Source organism: Lygodium microphyllum, chromosome 9, assembly GCF_053477565.2.
Source record: "Lygodium microphyllum isolate KBCC chromosome 9, Lygodium_microphyllum_v1.1.10, whole genome shotgun sequence".
Lineage (NCBI taxonomy): Eukaryota > Viridiplantae > Streptophyta > Polypodiopsida > Schizaeales > Lygodiaceae > Lygodium > Lygodium microphyllum.
The window spans coordinates 131,443,247-131,466,006 of record NC_141143.1 but is presented as its reverse complement, the minus strand read 5'-3'; the positions used below and the strand labels follow the sequence as shown (position 1 = coordinate 131,466,006).

At 40.8% G+C, this 22,760-nt stretch overlaps 1 protein-coding gene across 2 annotated transcripts; it reads right to left on the bottom strand.

Moving 5' to 3' along the window:
* Positions 1–1,569: 1,569 nt before the first annotated feature.
* Positions 1,570–21,135, bottom strand: LOC148031594 (cell number regulator 6-like). 2 transcript variants are annotated; one of them, XM_087685172.1, is made up of 5 exons: positions 20,873–21,135; positions 3,050–3,164; positions 2,693–2,958; positions 2,336–2,598; positions 1,570–2,160 (listed from the first exon to the last, which is right to left on the bottom strand). In XM_087685172.1, exons 1-4 carry the CDS (start codon positions 20,981–20,983, stop codon positions 2,377–2,379), a joined length of 714 nt encoding a protein of 237 aa, XP_087541298.1. In that variant the 5' UTR covers positions 20,984–21,135; the 3' UTR covers positions 1,570–2,160; positions 2,336–2,376. The 2 variants fall into 2 exon arrangements, with proteins under 2 accessions (XP_087541298.1, XP_087541297.1); XM_087685171.1 differs by having other exon boundaries at positions 1,570–2,598; positions 20,873–21,134.
* Positions 21,136–22,760: the final 1,625 nt, after the last annotated feature.

Below are 22,760 nucleotides of genomic sequence, written 5' to 3'. Positions count from 1 at the left end.
CTTGCCTCAATTTCCCCCAATCTCCTTATGTAGAGCCTTTTGATCTAGCAACACACGAACAACCCCTCGTATCATAGAATCTCTCAACTGTGATGCAATCAACCCAGAATGAAAAATCTCAAACCTGGGAAGAGGTATTACAACAAGCCATGCTAAAGCACTCTAGCTTGCATCATTGTGCAATCCTCTTAGTTGCAAACCACAGTCTTACATCTGTTGTATAGACCTTGGTGATGAGACATACCATGGATAGGAATGCATCGTCTCTAGGCTCCATAGACCCATTGGGTCTCACTAGATGCTCAACTTTCTTTCCATCTAGTAATCTGGAAATTGCCTGGCATTTTGGAACATGACTTTCTTTCTTGAAACAATCATAGAAGACAGATTGTTTAGAGAGATTAGCTTTCATGCTCACTTGCAAGTATGTTGTGTGTAGTTAGTCACCACGAATTGATTACACAATTTGCAAGCTTCATGTAAAAGAGGAGACCCCTGGGCTCCATAAGTGCTAAGTAAGCAGAGTTGTTATTATTGACTAGCTTCCTACCCAAGGTGATCTGCTCTTGAAAAAATGCCTCCTTCACAGGGCCTTCCAATCCTTTTCCATCATCCCCAAAATTCTGTAGGACCCTTCTAGCATCGTTCAATGGAGTTGCAGTTGTTCAACAGATCTACATTGTTCAACGGAGCTACAATCAAAGAAGTTGTTTGCATGACACCTGCAACTAGCTATTCCAATCTATTGACAAGATGCTCAATCCTAATCTACTGGTAGCACACTAACAATGGTGCGTGTGAAGAGATTAGAGCCACATGTTTTCATTGCATTACTAAACCTCCTTGATTTAGGATTATCCTCCTTTTTCTAAGGGCATGAGTTTTTTTCCTTAATGTCACAAGATTCTTGGCACATAAGCATAAGCCATAAGTATTAGATTCTATACTCGTCTACCATGCAATTGTAGTCTTTGCCCAATTGTCTTTTTGATAATTTATTTATAGTCTCCTCTTTTAAAACAATACTTGCACTATATTGTTGAATCAATTGCCATATCAAATCTCTCTCTCTCTTTGTCTCTCAAAATATATAAAGTGTGGTGTACTATAAACTATAATCATCATTGAAGCATCATTGCGAACCTTGTTAAAGAAGAACCACTATCTAACACGAAACATTTCCAAAATTGTTAGTAAAACAACTTCGCTCACAAGGTCCTTCCAAGCATAATCACATAGATTAGGAACTAGGTGCACTGTAACTACACATCTCACAAACTTGATCATGTAGGTTTAGAACTAGATTTTATGTAGCATCTTTCGTTGACTAGGACACCTTTGAGATCAGTTTTATATATTGCTTCCTGACAAAATCCTTGGCAGACCACCTACTATGTCCATACCTGTCCAAATTGACTCCTTCCAAATTAATCATCCAGTATTGGAACTTTGTTGACTTGAATCATTATGTATTTCAAAAATCCAGAAAACCCAGATAAAATACTTTGGCCACCTCCTAAACTGACAAAATACTTAACCCAAAAAACCCTGTGCACATAATGGACATACATTAAAAGTAGGCATTTCAATTACTGCTCCAGATGGAATACACCAAATCAAAATCTCTATGATACTAAGAGGTTTAAAAACTCATGATAAACCAAAGTTTTTTTGCCTTTGAAGATAGATACTCTATTTCAGTGATTAAATGCTACCAGCAAATATGGGAAATTAAAGGAGACCTGCATAGAAAAGTCCCCTCAGGATGTAATACTCATCTTCAGTGGGTTCTAACAACTCAGAATCTGCATTCTTCCACTGTCCTATGGGTACAACCCCCCCGCTTATGGATGCTGATCATCAACAAAACTGATCTGCATAATCAGAGCATCAAACACTCTCTACAGCCACTCTCTGTACATCCTATTGAGTAGAGGTGTTGCTCCCTTATTTATTGAATGATGATCTGTACAGTGCTGCCACAAATAACCAGCTTACAGACTAATGAAGCAACAAGAATCTACTGATAAAGGGCTCAAGCTCCACAGAAAAATCTTTTGGTTGATATGAGAGCAAACTTCTGAATCCCTCAGAGTCATAATCATGGGATTAGTCCTCGTCTCATTCATGGAAATGCTTTCAGGTGGGCCATAATAGTGGCTGTGATCAAGAAGTGAAGCCATTTGATGATGACAAGTGAGAAGAAAGGATGTTTGAAGCCACTCAAAAATACTTCGCAACAAAACAGTAACATACTGATCAGTAAAAATATAAATGTGGGCAGCCAAAACATCAGCCTGTTACCACTTTTGATGTTGTCTGTGTCCTCCCTTACCATTAAGACTTCACAATCCAGTAAACTCCAATCACAGCATCTCAAGAAGCTTGGGCTTCCACAGCGATTTCATCAGTATTGCCATTTGCAGGGGCTGATTTTGGGCCTTCAGGCATATGCATCTCTTGTGGTGCTGGTGGATTAATGATGGTCATAGGCATAACAACATCATCAGAGAGCCTTCCTTGCATTTCACGATATTCTTGACATATTGCACACCAATGCATGCAGCAATGGACTACACATGGATCACATGGTGAATTCTGCAGCATAAAACATAAGTTTAACTAGTCATATACTCCTGCCTCCTCAAAAATGCACCGAAAGAAACCAAAATGGAAAGAGGAAAATCCATACTTGTAAGTGGTACTTCCTTTGCAATTCTTGCCTGAAAAGGCCTGTATAAATGCCACACATCCACCAAGCAAAGAGCAATCCTTCTCCAATCAAGAAGGTAGCACGGGGATTTACACCATGAAATGCCAAAGTTGCAGCTGCAAGGGCCAGACCACCTTCCACAAAAATAGCATGACACGTACAAGGTGTAGTCCAGGGTATGTCCTCTTTCATTCTTTGAACGTTTCTTCCAAATAAGACACATGGGCAAGCAAGTCCTAACAGACCTGAACAGAAAGTGGACCCAACTTAGCAACCTCAGACTGTATTTGCACACAGCAGGGTTTTATCTTAGAACTCAAGAGTCAAGCTGCATACAAGAATCCATGTCTTCGGCACAGCCACAAATGCCTGTTGTCCAAGGTTCATTTCTAGGTGGTTCATAGCTCTCTGGAAGTGGTTGACCGCACTCCCCACATCGATGTACCACAAGCTGACATGGCCCAAACTTAAAATTTGTTACTCAAAAAAAAAAGGCATGGCATTCCAAAACAAGCATGTGTTATAGAGTAATTACATAGGAACTGCTTGTTTATACATTATCATGTCTATCCGAGAAACACCCCAAAAAAAAAGGGTTATCTAACAAATTGATGCCTAATAATTGAAAAGGAGATATCTCAACCATGCACCATGCATGCTGCAGGTGCAGATCACTGCAAATCTAAATTCTTTAAACTCAAAAATAGTGAGCTTTGGGGAAAAAAAGATTATCTAACGAGCTCATGCCTAATAATTGAGAAATAGAGATCTCAACAATGCGCCACACATGTTGCAGATGCAAGGTGCTAATGGGTTTGTTGAGCTAAAAAATGCATTATGAATTGATTAGCTCTATAAATAGGCAAGCTGCTCACCATTCAGTCTTATCCCTTGTCTTGCAAGTTTTAGCCATCAGCTCTCCCTCCAGTGGCTATCCAGCCCATCACAACTATTATTACATCATCAACAGGCCCTATCACCCTGTCCACTGCTGCTGCCGATTGATTCCAGGTCACCCAGTTTCTGCACCCCGCTGACGCCAACAGCTGCACATTACAGTTTAAGCAGGCCACACGACCATCCAGTCACATCCAAAGCATGCTGCAACTTGCATTTACTGCAATGCTGGCCCAAACAGCATCATCTTGACCTTCCTCCACTATCACCTAGCTTCCTACAGCCTCCAGTGATCAACTGCCATCATTTTCAGACAGTTACATTGCTGCGTTACCAATTCCAACCCCAAAGACTGCTGTGTTTTGGTTTCCAGCCTACTATCATTCCACTTTCAACATTGTCACAGCTCTAACTTGTAGTTACAGCACTCGGGATTCGTCTCGGCTGCACATCACACTCCGGCTACTTCCTCAGCCCACTTCCACAAGAGCCATTGGCTGTTGGAAAGCTCTCCCTTGAGCATCTTGTACACTCTCCTTCATTTACAACTTTCGCTCATTCACTTCAGAGTTCTATTTCTTCTCTATTTGTGTTTCTCTGTTTTGGTTTTGCATTTGTGTTTGCATTTTCTCTGTGTTCCAATCATGTCATATACTTGGTGTTGTCTTTTGCCAATCCTACCATATCTCCACATGGTATCAAAGCCAGTGCTCTTAAAAAGAGTATCCTAAGGCTATCATGGATTGCTTGATTTGTTTTTTATTACACTATGTCACATGCTGATTTACGATGGCTCAGACCACTCAATCTTTGGATTCTCTGGTGCTTTCCTAAGCTATTCCTTCAACAGAGGCTTTGTTGAGGCATTAAGGTCTTGATTTAGAGGGCAATGCTCCATCTACTAGCATTTCTTCTGGGGATCATTCACAAAGGCCCAACTCTTCTTTGTCACAATGCATCTCAATTGGAGCACTCTACTAACAAGACTCATCACCTCTATTGAGGAAAGACAATCCACTCGGGACACGGTTGAAAGTTGACACTCTTCACAATCAAGCCCAATGGCAAGTTCATACAATCCTTTTTTTTGTAATTTTGATTATGTCAACATTACTTCTTCAATTATACAAGGACCATCTATAAGTCACCTAGGAGACCCAATTCAATATTCGTATGGATTGAAAGAAAACTCTATGTTCAAAGATATTGCACAAGGTAATCGTTCATCCTCTATCTTATTTTAGCATGAGTTTAGTGCTTCTCATTCATCTTCACATTCCAACCTTTCCTACAAGTACACTACACAAACAATACTAAAATCTTTACATCCTACTGATTGTAGCTATCTATTCTCGCGAATCTAGCCCACACTTCACGGCATTAATCCTTTCTATGTGCGAGTATGACCCCGATATGCTTAAATTCTAATCCCATGTACTCAATCGGCTCATATAGACGGAAGTGTACACTATCTTTTCCTTAACACACCGCATGGGTCCACCATAGCCTATAAGTAGTCATGAGTGGCCAGCTCTAATGCACTTTTCTTTATATCTAGTAAGTCTAAAGGAAACAAATTAATAAACAATCAAATAAAGAAAATAATAAAAATGATACAAATTCTTTTTCTATTGTATTATGGCAGCCCTCCAACTGTCCTCAGTTGAAACGCTTATTCATATGGCCGAAGAATATTTGGATAATCCTTAATAAATTTTTTATGTACCTATTGTGCATCTATTATGAGTAAATTTTTTTGAATTTTAGCAAGCATGTTTGCATCACAAGGCCATTTCTTGTGGTTCGGCCTTCATGAAACAAAATCTGTTTAGCTTCCGAGAGTTGTTATGTTTCTTCAACTTCTAAGGGATCTTTAGTAATGGGTTCCTCTAGCTCTAGTCTTGTATAAGGCTTTAACAAACTTACATGGAAAGAGTTGTGTATATTCCAATAAGCAAAAAGCTCAAATCAATAAGAAACTTCATTTATTTTGTCAAATACTTTGAAGGGTTCAAAATATCTACTAGAGAGCTTTGGAAAAAAAAAAAATGGTTGGAACCTTATTTTAGCTTGCTTTTATCAAATTTTAGCAAGACATATTCATCAATTTCAAAAGCCAAATGTCTTCTTCATTTATCTCCTTGCTTCTTTTGTCGCTAGTTGCATCAATTGAAATCCCCCCCAATTCCAATAAATTGAGAATCAATCCCTCAAAATTCTAGAATAAATTGCTCTCCTCTCCAACTAGCAACCGTAAGTTTCAATTTGCCCCTTGATTTTGTATCCAAGCCAAAATTGATCCTTTTTCAGTTGCATGTGATTGAACCTTGGAATAGACCACCACATACCTTTCAATCTATTGTTTTCTAACTGAATTTGCAGCAACAATCTTCATGCATCACTGAAAAATGCATGCATGCATCCCAAGACAACTTAAATGCCTTGATTCTTGCTCATTGCAGACCTGAATCAACAAAATCCCCACAACGATACTTCAAGTTCAATGAGGCTTTGGACATCAATTTTAATCACCCATTTGCAACATGCATCAAGCATAGAAGAGAGAGAAGCAATAAAGTCTGAAAGGAAATAAATTTTTATGTTTGCTGCCCACAATTAGTGCCCAACAGCTGTCACATGCATCAAATGAGCCCCCAACAGTAGTCACTCGCATTAAACTATAAATCTAAGATTGTCGCCTCCTCTAGATAAGGCTCCAAATCAGGTCACTGACCTTGGATCCTCGAATGTTGTCAACTGTGCAAATTATGCATCAAAATCAGATCACTTGCCATAAATTAGGGTTGAGTTGCTATCAAACTATGTCCAGAAAGGTACATGTTGGGGGTAAAGGCACCTCTGCCTAGCCACCCATGTATTACTACACAGACAATACCCGCACCTACACACTGCAGGCAATGGGCGCCCATCACTATCACTCCATTCTTTATTCTTTCAATGACATTTAAATAAAGGGAAGGTCGATCACACATTATGATTGTTGGACTTCCCACATTGTGTGTCTCTCTCTCTCTTGCTCTTGCTCCTTCCACCATAGCTCTTGCTCCCACTCGTGCTTTCACTTCAGGGCTCACCTCCCTTCAACTGGAATCAGAGCCTTCTTCACGAGCTCGAGCTTGGGCCCGCACACTCTCAACATCCATTCGAATACTTACAGCAGTCATCTCTTTGTTGGCAACCATAGCCACTCTATTCGAGCTTCCTATCGATCGCATTCTTCTTAGGCACTCTTTGATCCTTCTCAAGCAAGTTGGAGTAGCCCTCACCTTGTCGGTGTAGCATCACCCTGTGTGGAATAGGCCCTTATTTTTAGCAGTAGCTCACGTTTTTAATCTCCTACAGCATATCTTCTTCATTGGGCAGCTATATAAGCACTTATACACTTGGTTTTGATGCTTGGCATTGATCCTTCCACTCTTGACATTTGATTTGAGTTCTAAGCTTCAGTTTTGAACTGTTATAACAGTTCACAAACTGTCATAAAACAAAGCAACACTTATCTTTGATGTCTACACTCATTGCCATTGGTTGGATGATGCCCGGTTATACCCGGTTGATGCTTATATATTTGGCGATGCTATGTCATTGATTGGAGTTGATTTTAGACTGATTTAACCACTTTGTTTACTCTGTTTTGGCTAAGGCTTGTTGGCTGGAAATACAGGGCAACACTCTATTTGTTGCTTCTGCGGTCAACTTTGTTGGTCTTATGATGCTTGGTTATGTTGGGGCGAGATCTACATGTATGGGAATGATATGCATGTGTTATGGATTGGATTTGGAGCTGATTTTGGTACTGAAACAGCTTGGTTTAGGGCAACACTCTATTTGATGCTTCTACGGACAGCTTTGTTGGTCTTATGATGCCCGATTATGTTGGGGCGATGTCCACATGTATGGGAACGCTATGCACATGTTATGGATTGGATTTGGAGCTGATTTTGGTACTGAAACAGCTTGGTTTGATAGTGTATTAACTCCTGTATACAGCAAGGCTGAACATCTTTTAACATGGATTTTATATGCCTATTGCTCCTAGCCATGATTCGAGTGTCCTATATGTACTACTAATGTAAACCATTGATACTAGTACATTGGTATATCATACGCCTATGATTTGAGGTGGCTTTGAGCTTGATTTGAGGACTGATTTACTCACTTTTGAAAGTGAATTTATTGTTGTAATAACCAGGGCGGAAGCCTATTTTATCAATGTATGCTCTACCTATTGTTCACAGGTGCTTCTCGAGTGATTCGTATGGCTATACAAATATATACGAAGGTTGGCACATGTCTTGCATTGCTCCAAAATGTCTTTTGAGCTTCAATCGAGCTCCGTCTTGGTTGGCATTTGATTGACATTGGTCTACAGTGGCATGCTTTGTGACAGTCATTATGCCTATGGTCTATACTTGACCCTTCGGTACATGCTTTGATGCATATGTCAAAAATGCATGCTCCTTACATTGCATGTGTTTGATTGCCACTTGGAGCTACCGTTGGGCTTTCATTTGCATACTTTGGAGCTCTTGGATGCTTATTTGGGTTGTCAGAGCTTTGACATTGACTGTTACATGATATACTGGATGTTATAAGCAATGCTTAACCGATCCCTTGCTCTAGATGTTCCGTTGATATATGGTCTTGGCTCCATGATGCCTTATGTATTCACAAGCTATCTTTGAGCTTGGTTGCTTGATTGACATCGATCTTTCTGCCAATGGGAGCTTCATGCTATATCTGGATATTGCAAAGCTTGTGGTTTATGCAGTTGAGTTGTTGAGTACATGAGACTGGGATCTCTTACATGTCTATACTCTTGATAGATACTTGTCTGCATTGATGCTTTTGGGCTGATTTGATCCGTCTTCTCTTTGAGCATACACCGATCTTTGTCAAGTCCTATCAATTAGGCATACACCTAGCTTGGCTTACTCTCTCAGCTCTTTATACTAGGGCTTGTATCCTTCTACTGACATCGATTGCTTTGACACATTTGGGTGTTTGGCTCATGGTTCTTGGTTGCTACAATGTTTATTACATGCTCGCTTCATGCAGGATCTGACCTGGCAGACATACTTGACTTTGGATCACTGTTAGCTCATTGTTTGCTGTCACCAGGTGGTGATACTTTTTAAAGTTGCTTTTCTTATTTACTTATATAAATATTTTATTTTTCTTTTCTTTTGTTGCTGTTGCTTTTTACCCCCAGAGTTCTCTTGGAATAAGCGCGATCTTTACATGGCCAAAAGAGACAGCCATTGGGACAAATTGGACTAATGGTTTGTCTGAGCCTTAGGACCGGTTCCATATTGAATGGGCACTGAAGAATAAAATGCCAGTGGTTTGGGACTATGTGCTTAGCCACTGGAGATGGTACAGGACAATGAGCCTGGCAAGGTAATGTTCCAAAATACATAACCTGTGAACAGTTGGTTTTCATCTCTTCTAAGTAAATTCCAGCTGCAAAGGAATAGCACAGCATGTCCAGACCAACGTTCCTTACTATCCAGCATGTGCATAATTCACTGTTCTGGTACAGGACAATGAGCCTGGCAAAGAGAGAAAATTACAAAAATGGTAATGTTCCAAAATACATAACCTGTGAACAGTTGGTTTTCATCTCTTCTAAGTAAATTCCAGCTGCAAAGGAATAGTACAGCATGTCCAGATCAACGTTCCTTACTGTCCAGCATGTGCATAATTCACTGTTCTTACTGTTCAGCACACTGTTCTTACTATTCTAGCATGTGCAGAGTTCACTATTTTTACAATTCAGCATGTATAGAGTTCACTGTTCTTATTCAGCATGAGCAAAGTTCACTATTCTTACAATTCAGCATGTGCAGAGTTCACTGTTCTTATGATTCAGCATGTGTAGAAAAAAACACAAAATTGTACCTTCGATGAAATCAATCCATCATGCAAAGCATTTCTTCTGAGAATAGAGAGAGAGATGATAAGAGGGAGCAAGCTCTACCTCCGTGCTTGAGTCAGAGACGTAGAAGTACTCTCCATGGCTGGTTTTCTTGCAGCAATCTGCCCTCAGCTCCTCCAAACTTCATTCTCCCATCTGCCCCTTATGCCTATTACGTTTTTTTTTAAATGCTCTCTCTCTCTCTCTTTTGGGAATTTGTGCCACATGGCATACATGTAACAATTTTCCCGTTTAAACCTTCCGAGCTAAAATTCTCCATGATCGGTGCAATATTTAACCTCGGCATAAACCAGAGAATTAATCCTTGTGTAAAAACGAAGACAATGACGCGAACAGATTCTGAGGTCCAAAAATAGTAACTCCCTAAATTTTAGGGATGGTGACCCCTGCATTCCTCAAGTTGTTCTGTGCAACTTTTATCATTGCGACCACATCAAAAGTGTAATGTAGCTCAGTTACAGTGACTTTTATTCTGTGAACATTCTCACATATACATCTTCTATCTTGGCCAGGCTCATTGTCTTGCATCATCTCCATTGGCTAAGCACATAGTCCCAAACCACTGGCATTCTATTCTTCAGTGCCCATTCAATATGGAACTGGTCCTAAGGGTCAGACAAACCATTAGTCCAATTTGTCCCAATGGCTGCGTCTTCTAGCCATGCAAAGATGCCGCTTATTCCAAGAGAACTCTCAAGGTAAAAAGCAACATCAACAAAAGAAAAGAAAAATAAAATATTTATATAAGTAAATAAGAAAAGCGATTGTAAAAAGTATCACCACCTGGTGACATTTGCTCTCTTTTTCTCACTGTGATTTATCACAACAAGCTATTTTATGCAAACTATGATATATTTATTGAGCTTAATCATGCCATTTTGATGTACTTTTGGTACTATTTGATGGACAACTGATCATTTTAGTTGTTTCTCTTATTTCCAGCTTGTTTTGGCAATGGTTTTGGCTTGTTTATTGCTAATTACAGCAGGTTGTTTTCTGCATAGTCTGCCTCTATTTGACTCATTATGGCTGGTCATCTCAAAGATACGGCTATGTTTAACATTGCCAAGTTGGATGGCACCAACTATGGCTACTGGAAGTCTCAAATATGGCAGGTTTTGGTGCAAAAATTGCAGATTAAGCCATTAAGAAACAAAGGTATTAAACATAGATGAGTAGATGGCACCAACTATGGCTACTAGAAGTCTCAAATATGGCAGGTTTTGGTGCAGAAATTGTAGATTAAGCCACTAAGAAACAAAGGTATTAAACCCGAGAACATGAATGATGATGATTGGGCTGATTTAGATGCACTATGCAAGTCCACTATCATTTTATCACTCTCTGAAGAGATCCACAATAATGTTGTTGAAGATGAAGATCAGAGTGTATAAAATCTATGGGAAAAGATTCAGGAACTTTATACAAAGCAGAGCCCTGCTTCGCAAATGTATGTTGATGGATCTCCATATGAAGGAGGAGACCCCATTGCCTGCTCACTTTAGCTAGTTTCATTCTATCATGAAAAATCTACTTCAACAGGGTATTGAGTTTCATGATAATCTGCATCCTTTCTTTGTGCTTGGCACTTTACCTGAGTCCTGGGATGTATTTCACACTGCGATCTATACCAACAAACTTGATGGACTGAAATTGAAATATGTAGAGTGTGCTCTTTGACTAAAGAAATTAACAAGAAAAACAATTATGCTTCCCGAAGTTCACATGCTTTATCCGTAAGTGGCAAGAAAGATAATGATCGTCATGGGAAGGACTCTCAGAAGTCCCGATCTAAGTCATGTGGACACAGAAAGTCCCATGGACGTAAGTCTAATCTTACATGCCCTTATTGTGTGAAAGCAGGACACATACAATTGTAGTGCCATAAGATACGCGATGACAAGTGCAAAGAAAAGGGAAAAGAAAAAGTGCAAGAGAAATCCAATGATCGTAGCATTAAACTTGCAAAGTCCAGCATAAAGATTGAGGAGATAATGTCATGCAGCCTGAGGAGTCCAATGGTGACTACATCTTAACAGCCTCTTCATGTGATGCCTCTCAGCTAGCTCAGGCTCAGTCTATGCATGCACAATGTTGGCTCTTGGATTCGGATGTCTCTTTTCATGTGACCCCCTACCGTGAGTGGTTTCATACCTATTGCAGTGTATCTAGTGCTATGCGCTTAGGTGATGATCGATCTCTTGCTATTGTTGACATTGGTGATATCACTCTACACTTTTGTTCTACATAATGTACATCATGTACCTTCCTTGACTAAAAGCCTTATGTCTGTTGGGCAGCTTGATGATGCAGGTTATCATATATGCTTTGGTGATTCTGCATGGAAGATAACTCGTGGCAAGCTTGTTCTTGCAAAGGGTGCCAAGTTTGGCAACCTCTACCCCTTGGTTGTATGTCATGCTATTGACTATGTTTTGTCTGTGGGTTCTATCCCACATGTATATCTCCGGCATGCTCGTCTTGGGCATATGTCGCTTAAGGGAATGAAAATGCTTGGTGCTTTGCAATATCTTTCGCCTTTGGAATACAGTATTTTGAGTCGCGTGATCATTGTTTATATGGTAGGTAGACTGGAAATTTCATAAAAAGTCTAGTATTTCATGCATATGCATTCAAATGTATGTGGACCCATGCCTATTAGTCATTAGGGAGTGCAAAGTACTTCGTCACATTTATTGACGATTATTCACGTAAGGTTTGGGCTTATCCCATAAAGCAAAAATCTGATATCTTGGTAGTCTTTCAGCATTGGCTTGCTTTAGCAGAGAACTAATCTACACATAGACTGAAATGCCTAAGGACCGATAACAGGGGTGAGTATATCTCACCTGCCTTTGAGCAGTTTTGTGATGAGCGAGGTATTAAGTGTCAGTTGACCGCCCCTTACACCCCTCCCCAAAATGGTATGGCTGAGCGTATAAATAGAACTATCCAAGAGAGGGTCCGCATTATGCTTAGCCATGCATGCTTACCACAGCATTTTTAGGCTCAGGTAGTCTCTACTGCCGTGCATCTCATTAATAGATCACCTTGCAATGGTATTGACTTCAAGTTGCAAAGGAGATTGTTAGCAGATTAGCCAGTTCATGGTTGAGTCTATACTTGTGGTACAGTAGGCTGAGCTCAAAGATTATTTAGGCATTTTATTTGCCATTATTTATTGTGGTTTGGCATTATTTGCAACCAGTCTACTGGCCGACCAGTCATATTTTTGGCATTTATTTGCCCTATTTATTGTCAGGCTCCCTCTTCCTCATTCATTCATCACCTAACAGTTCTTGGGGAGAGGGAGCAGGTACCAGTACCTCCACAGCCGGTGACTCATATTGCTTCCGTATTGTCTCATGTCTTGGTATATGGATTCCATTTCCCGAGCATACTTTTGAGTTCTCATCTGTATTTCTCATCTGTATTGTGTTCTTTCTTTCCCTTTCTCTTTTGTCTTGTGTTTCAGCAGTTTATTACATCTTATGTTTACGCTTCCATTGCTGCACCACTTCTGACATGGTATCAAATTTCAAGATTTGTGTTTTTGATGTGTTTTCTTGCTGATTTCAGGCATGTTTTCACCCTTGCTGATCAAACGATGCTGCTCCAACCAGGCGCCCTGTTTTGCCTGCGTTTTTTGCTGACGTCAGCATCCCTACAACCTGTGCATTCGTTTCAGCCTGTGTTTTAGTGTCTCAGCATCTCCTCCTGGATGGGTGCTTGCATTGTTAGGACGTTTTTGCTGTTTTTGACTGATTTTTTGACTTTTTACAACAGCTTTTGTCTTATTTTGGTCAGATTTTGGATTCTACTGTATGTGAACTCTTGCTTTTTGCAATCTGTGATTGTGGTTTGGCTGTGTTTCCTCTCCAAATCTTTTCTTTTCTCTACTTTTTCTAAATCCTCTACAAATGGCTCCTCCCTGCACATCCACTGATGACAAACTGCATGGCCTTGATTATTACACGAGTACAGTGATGAAGGCTTGGTTTATCCAGCAACGGTTATGGTAAGTGGTTGGCGGAGCTATGGCACGTCCTTGGCAACCTTCTCTTGTTCCATCTGATTTTGATGAGGACAACCATGAGGAGGCAGTGCTTACATGGGATTCGGATGATGCCCGTGCTTATTCGGCCCTACTTCGGCGTATTTCCAAAGAAGTCCTACCGGCAGTCACCTCCTGTAGGACAACTTGAGATGTATGGTCGAAGTTGCAGTTGATGTACGAGGCTCCTTCCACCATGAGGGCCGTGACACTCTATGGCCAGCTCCAGCAACTGAAGTTTGAACCTAAAGATATGATTCAATCATTCCTACTTCGTGTTACCCAACTCCAGGACCAGCTTCGCACAATGCAGTCTGCCCTATCAAAGGCACATCTTGTTGGTACGGTACTCTACAAGCTTCCTCTGGAGTTTGATGGAGTGGCGAATGCTTTACGGGCGTAGACATCTACGACTCCTGTCAGTTTTCTTCATATGTCCTCGATGCTACTTGAGCACGAGGCTACTTTGCGACTACAAGGGAGGCTTCCGTCACATTATGGAGGTTCAGGTGAGACTTGCCACTTCAGAGAGGGGTTTGAAGACAAAGAAGTCGAAGGCCCAATGTTACCACTGTGGCAAGAAAGGTCACTTGAGGAAGAACTACAAAGAGTTAGCAACTTCCAGGAAGAAAAAGGAGCACAAGACGAAGCGGGATGCGGACTCCACTGACGACTCATCATCTGTCTTAGATTCCGACTTAGCTCCTCTGGGCAAGGCGAAGTCCAAGGCACGAAAGGGATCTTCTTCTTCCAATCATAGGAAGGGCTTAGTGGCCCCTTCCTCAGCTGCTTTCTAATGGTGGTGACGAGGTGATCCCTCACGACTCTCCAGTGCCAGAGAGGGAGTGTGAGAGGGTGGTGAGATGGGGCAGACGTGCCTCATCTATATTTCTATACAGATGCACAGGATCTAGAAAGGGACATCCCTGACGCATTGGCCAAAGTTTAGCAAGTATAAATCCTAGAGCTGGGATTGACATCCAGGCTCATGATGGGCTGGTTCTTTGACAAAGAGTAGATGGCTTTCGTCTGGAGCTCACATGAGGGGACACTTTGGCGGTCTAGCCAAAGAAAGGAAATTCATGGTCATTTATGCGCTGCGTCATTGGCGACAAGATGGTCACGTGTGCTACTTCAGAGGCATTGTTGACAGACATAGAGAGCTACTATGATCTTCTCTATCTTCAGGAGCTAGTATGATCGACATCGACTTCAAGTTCTCGCTGAGACACCTTGGTGGTGGCTTGCGCACCCACTTCTTGGGTATCCATGGTTCTACTCTTGTGGACCTTGTTGTATATACTATGATGCGACATTATCATTGTATATTGTATTGTATCAGATCACCCAAGATCTGAGATCTGAGAGAGGATGTTAGCAGATTAGTCAGTCCATGGTTGAGTCTGTACTTGTGGTACATCAGGCTGGGCTCAAAGATTATTTAGGCATTTTATTTGCCATTATTTATTGTGATTTGGCATTATTTACAGCTAGTCTGCTGGTCGACCGGTCATATTTTTGGCATTTATTTATCCTATTTATTATCAAGCTTCCTTCTCCTCATTCATTCATTACCTGACAGTTCTTGGGGAGAGGGAGCAAGTGCCAGTACCTCCACAGCCAGTGACTCACATTACTTTTGTACTATCTCATGTCTTGGTATATGGATTCCATTTCCCAAGCATACTTCTGAGTTCTCATTTGTATTGTGTTTTTGCTTTCCCTTTCTCTTTTGTCTTGTGTTTCCGCAGTTTATTACAGCTTATGTTTATGCTTCCATTGCTGCACCACTTTTGACAGAGATATGAACAGGAAAGCCTCCCTCATATGCTTATTTGCGTGTCTTTGGATGTGAGGCCTTCTAGCATAAGCCCAAGGACAAACGCAATAAGCTAGATCCTAAAAGCATAAAATGCATTTCCCTTGGCTATGGAGATGCAGGTGAGATGGGATATCATCTTTGGGATCTGCAAGCACACGAAAAGTGTTCCACAGCCATGATGTTGTGTTCCATGAGAACAAAATGTATATGCAGCCTGAGAAATTTGTTGAGATACGCAAGGTTATCTTTCAGAAGAAGCCCCTTGCTCTCGCACAGCCAACTAGACAACTCGCACCAGCAGTCGATCCTCATGGCTAGGATATTAGACAGGATATCAGACAGGATGTTAGACAGGTAGCACAACCTGCATTGAGGCATTCTACTAGAGATATACGACCTCCTAACCGCTATGAGCCCTCTATGCATTATGTCTTGGTTACAGATGCAGAAGGGCCTCTCACCTATAATAAGGCTATGCGCAGGGGTGATAGTCACTCCTGGGAGAGGGCTAAGCAGTCTGAGATTGACTCGTTGCATAAGAATCGTAAGTGGGATTTGGTTTCCTTGCCTAGTGGCAAGAGGGCTTTGCCTTGCAAGTGGATATACAAGTTGAAAAGTACCCCTGGACACCCCACGCTGGCATACAAGGCCAGATTGGTAACAAAGGGTTTAAGCAAGAGCATGGTGTTGACTTTGATGAGGCCTTCTCTCCTGTGGTAAAATGGCCACCCTACACTTAGTCTTGGCTTTAGCTACACAGCTGGACTTGGACTTGTATCAATTGGATGTCAAGACGGCTTTCTTACATGGAGACTTCCATGATGAGGTATACATGGAGTAGCCTAAGGACTTTGCAAAGCCTAATGGGAAACACCTAGCTTGCAAATTGAGGAAGAGTCTTCATGGCTTGAAGCAGACACCTAGGGAATAGTACTACAAATTTAATGCATTCATGCAGTCATAGGGATATAGCCATAGTGCTATGGACCTGTACTTGTACACGAAGAAAGCCCGTAATGGTTCATTACTGATTTTGGTACTCTATGTGGATGACATGCTTTTAGCAAGGAAATCCCATGATGAGCTAGATGCTCTTGAGGCACAACTCAAGAAGAGCTTTGAGATTAAAGATCTGGGACAAGCCTCTCATATACTTGGTATACGCATTACATGTAACAGGTCTCAGGGACTACTCTATCTGTCACAGAAGGAGTATATCCATAAAGTCCTTGAGCGCTTCTGTAAGCAGTATAAGAAGAACCGGCCTTCCTTCCGTGGATGGGTGGTAAATCCCTGATTACAACTAATGCAAACAATTAATGCAAATCTGAAAATACAAATTTACCTACTGATCTTGGACAATACACACCCGATTGGCCCCAAAATTGACGCCCCTTTTGGTATTTCTTTAGCTTTATTGAAGAAGAAGTTGATTTACAATGGGATTCTTCCGATCCCCTTCGCAATCCAAACTCCCCTTGCTGTCCAAAGTGACCAACAAGTCTTCAATCTATTTTGCCCCTTGATTCGAGAACTTAGTTGCCTTCACCCACTTCATAGACAAGAGAAATGCCCCAAATTCAATGGCTAACTAGTCATCCACCTGAATTTAGCTGAAATTCACCTTCAACCTTGAAATATCCAAGTCCTTGAGCTTCCAATTTCTGGCACACTTCTCGAGGCTGTTGCTAGATCCTAATTTCTACTGTAAATTAAGATCTACAACAAAGAAATTTGCAATTTCTCAACCTCCAAGGGTCCAAATACTGAGATCTTCGGAGCAAGGCTGTGAAATGTTTGGGAGATGAGAGAGAAAGCTGTAGAGAGAGAAAATTCAAAGTTTTGTCGCGAAGAATGACTGAAAATCTGTAAAATGCAGCTGTTGCTCTACCACAGCAGCTTGTAGATGCAAAGAACTGAAGAAAATCAGTCATTAACTGCTGATGCCCTATCTCATCAGCCTGTAGATACTGTCACCTGCTGTTGTTGATTGGTCTTCTCCTGCCCCATGCTGCCTTAGAAGGTCCTCCAATGGCTGCAAATCAAACCAACAGCACCTCCTCCCTCTCTTTTGCAAGCTGAATACACTAAAAATGCCTCTCTCCAACCTCTAAAGACGTTTTTCAGTCTTGCATGGGCATTTTGGACTAGTAGCCTTTCCAAATGGTTTTTCCAACATCATCCATAATTAAATATTAATTTTTATTTTTTAAATATGAAAATTAATCTAATAATTATTTCGGTTTCCTAAAAAATAATCTGACTGGCCAATAATTAAATTAGCTAGGCATCTTCCATTCCCAAGTGTCTCTGCGCCATCTTTGACCATTAGATTGACGTTAGATACCATTAAACCTCACTTCTCTAATGTCACCAACTAACACTTATGGCCAAATGAATAACCTAGGCCAACAACTAGCACCAAATACCACCAAGTACATGTGCGACATAACTTATAGTAACTATTGCCTTTGGCATCCTGTGATTTCCTCGAGTCCCAGGCTCATAAATTTATTTTAACTCCAATTGCACCTCACATATGCAACATTTACGTAATCATGTAATAAAAAATTAATCCACATGTTAAGTGTGGTTTCAAAAATACATGTCCTCATGACAATCAAGATTCCCAATCCATCCGCAGTAGTCGTCTTATGTATGCCATGATAGCCACCTGTCCAGACATTACATTTGCAGTTGATGTTGTAATACGTTATATGGCTACACCTGGCAAGAGGCATTGGGATGTCATGAAGGGTATTATGAGATACCTAAAGGGCACTACTGATATGTGCATATGTTATGCTTGGACGGGTGGCTATTATGATATACATAAGATTCCATATGCATCCACAGTGGGCAATCTTATATATGCCATGATAGCCACCCGTCCAGACATTACATTTACAGTTGATATTGTGGCACGTTATATGGCTACACTTGGTAAGAGGCATTGGGATGTCGTGAAGAGTATCATGAGATACCTGAAAGACACTGCTGATATGTGCATATGTTATGGTAGCCAGGATACAAGAGTCATGGGATACACTAACTCTAGCTATGCAGGACATGCAAATAGTAGGAAGTCCACTTTTGGCTATGTGTTCACTTTTGATGGAGGTATTGTTTCACGGATGTCCAGGGTGCAAAAATGCACGACTCTTTCTAGTACTACAGAAGCCAAGTATATTGCAGCCACTAAGGCTTGCAAGGAAACCATTTAATTGGGTCATTTGGTTGCTGACCTTGATATTGCAGATGCTATCTCTACATTGCATTCGGATTCTATAAATGCTATCCATTTAGCCAAGAATTCGGCCTTCCATATAAAGACGAAACACATTGAGATGAGGTATCACTTCATCTGTGAGGCCATTGAGGACAGGTCTGTTGACCTTGTCAAGATCTCAACTAACCAAAATCCTACAAACTTGCTTACGAAAAGCCTCTCTATAGAGCGATTTGCCTTCCTTAGGAGGTTGATGGGCGTTGGATGAGATGGCATCTTTCCTCATCCTGTTGTATCTATTTATAAGTTGTACTGTCTTTTCTTTTTTCGTTTCACTCCTCACTAAGGCAAATTCGCCTTTAAGTGGGAGGTTGTTTGGGATAAAGGGGCCTCTGCCTAGCCACCCGTATATTACTACACTGACAGTATCCACGCCTGTATACTGCAAGCGGCATGCATCCATCACTTTCACTTCATTCTTTATTTTTTCAGTGGCATATGAATAAAGGAAAGACTGGTCACACATTGTGACTGTTGGAGTTTCCACATTATGTGTGTCTCTCTCTCTTGCTCTTGCTCCTTCCACCATAGCTCTTGCTTCCACTCGTACTTCCACTTCAGGGCTCACCTCCCTTCAATGCACAATTGTTGTCTCTAGATCTCAAACTACAACCTTGCAAGGGCCCAAAAGGTAATTAATTGCCACACGGTTTGTCGGTCCTTAATACTTAGCAAATCTATCTATGCAATCTCAAGCTCTTTCTAGCCAATTGGCCACGCCTTAACTTTGGCCACCACGAAGTATCAATTTTAAATTCCTATCCTCTATGAGCTCGAAAGCATTGAAACTTCCACAAACCTTAGTCAAACATGTTAAACGCTTTAATTCTCTAATTACCACGACACCAAAAGTCATTCCCAAGTGATTGTGACCAAGACCTATCCAAGGTGCCCATTGACGCATGTCCATAACTTCAACCAATATCTCTCAATGCCCAAGGTAGGGTTGTCTATCAATGTGACTCACATTCAACTTAATCTCACATGTGCACAACTTAATTATCCCCAAGAGCATTAAGTTAAAATTCACAACCCCATCAAATAAGATTCACAAGACTGAAGTGTTCACATGAAACCAAGAAAGTTCACGTGTTCACGTGAAATAGGATTCATAGAGTGCAAGAATCTACATAGGACTTAAGTGTGGAATAGATTTGTAGTTCGCAGCTTAAGTGTGGAATAGATTTGTAGTTCGCAGCTTTACATTTGGATTTTATTATCTTCTTTGAGTTATGAATTTAGGACACTTGTATGTTACAATTGGTATAAGATCCAACTTGGTGACCAAGTGAAGATCTGATTGGAATTGGAGGATTACAAATTTTTCATTTATTCTTCACAGCAATAGGACCAGGGTTCATTGTCCATAGAGGGGTCATATAAAGAAATCGTGTTAGAAGTGCCGGAAATAGGCATGGAGACGGTGGTACTTCACCAAGAACTCGCTCTCTTGTACAGAGCCTCTTCTTTCCAACCACTCTAGAATCTCTCAATTCCAGAGTCAAGCAACTCTCCGTAAAATCCATGCTCCTTCCACTTCATTCACAAGGTGACAACTCGAGACTCTAGAAACTCCCGTGAACATTCTGGTATTGAGTGGTTTTCAATCCTATTTTTTCAAAATTATGTACAAGATATTTGAAGGTTACTGTTAATCCTTTGTCCCAACCATTCGATGATGGCAGGCCTACGGTATCAGTTGACATGCCTATCAACTCCTTTCCTCCACCATTGACCTCAGCTTAGGGTCCACAGCTGGCGCAAGCTTAGGGTTTCTTAAGAAACGCATTATTGTACAATTTTCTTGTTTGTGCATTCTTAGAGACAGAAGGCAATTACTGAAACTCTAACAGCGCACAAACATGTTTTGCACACTATAATCCATCAACCCATTGATCCTCTTATAATCCGATCTGTTAAATCACAACCGAGTAGATAAATCTAGACAGGCAGGCAAAGGGCGGCAGAATGGAAAAATGCGCCGGATCCTGATACATCGAGATTTGCAAAATGCGCAATGGATCTCGGGCTCACACAAACGAAGACCAAGAGCAAAGAAGCTAAGGACGAAGAGACAGAATGGGATCGGGTTTTTCTTTTTTGTATTGAAGAGACACAGCGAAGAGCGATGGACGAACCTGAGGAACAGTGACGGGCTGATTGAGCTCGCCAGGTTGAATCTCCTCCAATGGTGCTTCCTGCACCTTTCCAAGCTTCACATAACGCGAAGGGTTCCCCTCGTCCGCCATTGCTCCGAACGAGCAGGACTAAACGCAGGAATCCGTGTGAAAACTTTCCCGTGCCCGGGAGGGGAGAGATCGCCAAGTAAGTCAAAGGTAACCTCGATAGCAAGTTACAACGGTTGATCAATCATCTCACCAAGCGTCTAGTGTTTAGAATTTTATATACATAACTTGGGTGCGTGGGGGTTTGGGGGGGGGGGGGGGGGGGGGGGGGGGGGGTGGTACTTATAGCTCCCTACCATGCTTCGCTTCACAAAGTTGGCATCATTGCAAAGCTTTTGATACATAAAATCCCGCACCTCTTAACACAAAACTTTATTGGCATGCTAGGGCTCAAACTCCATGAAAGTTCGAAAGTAAAGTGAGCCTATATTTCTTTTAATAAAATTACGATTGTGTACATTAAAACGGGAACTCTACTTATGTTCTACATTGGTTCAGAATCTCATAACTCATAAGGTTATTGGCACGCTCGGCTCAAACTTCATCAAGTCTAGTAAGTAAAGTGAGCCTATATTTCTTTTAATACAATTAAGGTTATGTACATCACAACTCACGTAGTAGTGTTACACTAGGACTCAAACTAGACTTTCATGAAGGCTAGCAAATAAAGTGAGCCTATATATTTTTGTAGAACTATATTTGAAATTTTAGAAAGTTTTTATACATGAGAAAAGGGACTCTAACCAAGTCCAACTCTTGGATGATCTTGAACAAAGTATCACTTCTATGGAAGACTAGTGACTGTTCCTATATTTCTAGTTGGCTCTATCGCTAAGAGATGATTATAAGTTACACCTAAATCCTTAGCTAGCTGATACAAAAGGTTCTAGGATTTTTGCCACTTCAATACTTTTGGCTTGTAAATTAAGCTCTCTTTTCTTCTTTCTCTAATTAACCTCAAGCCAAGTAGAAGTCTAAGTACAATCTTTGGCTTGTAAGGCTTAATAATTTCCCCCATCTCTTGTTCTCTTGCCTTTAGTGTTTCCTCTTATTGACATTTTGTGAACTATCAAACTTACTCTTTTGTTTTCATTAGCTCCTCCTTGACGATTCTTTCCTTTTGAGTAGAAATAGTAGGAGTAAAGGTTTATGGATGCTCATTGTTGTTTATACAAATTATCTCATCATTTCTTTGCATTCAAACTTCCCACATGTGTAAAGCTCTTATCAAAGTCTAGAGTGAGAGGGGGATGTTATAGGCTCTCCCTAGAATCATCCCCTTTTGGGACAACTTGAAGGGTGGTGTGGGGAAAAATACAATATAGCTCATTAATAACTTTCATAGGTTTAGGACATTTAACGAATAAATGATTTATGGTTTCCACCCCAAAGTCCTATCTCATGCAAATGCCTTAAATGATACCCACCTTGCTCCTAAGTCTATACTATTTTGCATAAAACTAGCTACATTAAACAAGATCTCAAGGGATAGGAAACAACTCTATATTTATTTGAACAATAGTTCCACTAGTTGCTAGTCCAACTAACCACCAATCTTTTAGTCGGTTTTTGTCTAATGATGATGCCATCCATAATTATATCGGGGAAGGGATTGATTTGCTCCCTATTATCCCCTTTATAGTAAGCTACTCTTGATGGGGTAGTCAAAATTAAGAGCCTAAGGGTTGAAGCCTTTCTAATTCAATACCTTTTGACTAGTGATCAACATGATCTCTCCCTTAATTTTGTACTCCCTCTTAAGAGTGTCTTTTGAAATCCTATACTTTCTTCTACTATCATGCAAATCCCCCCAATTGATGAGGCCTTTGTAATAGCACTA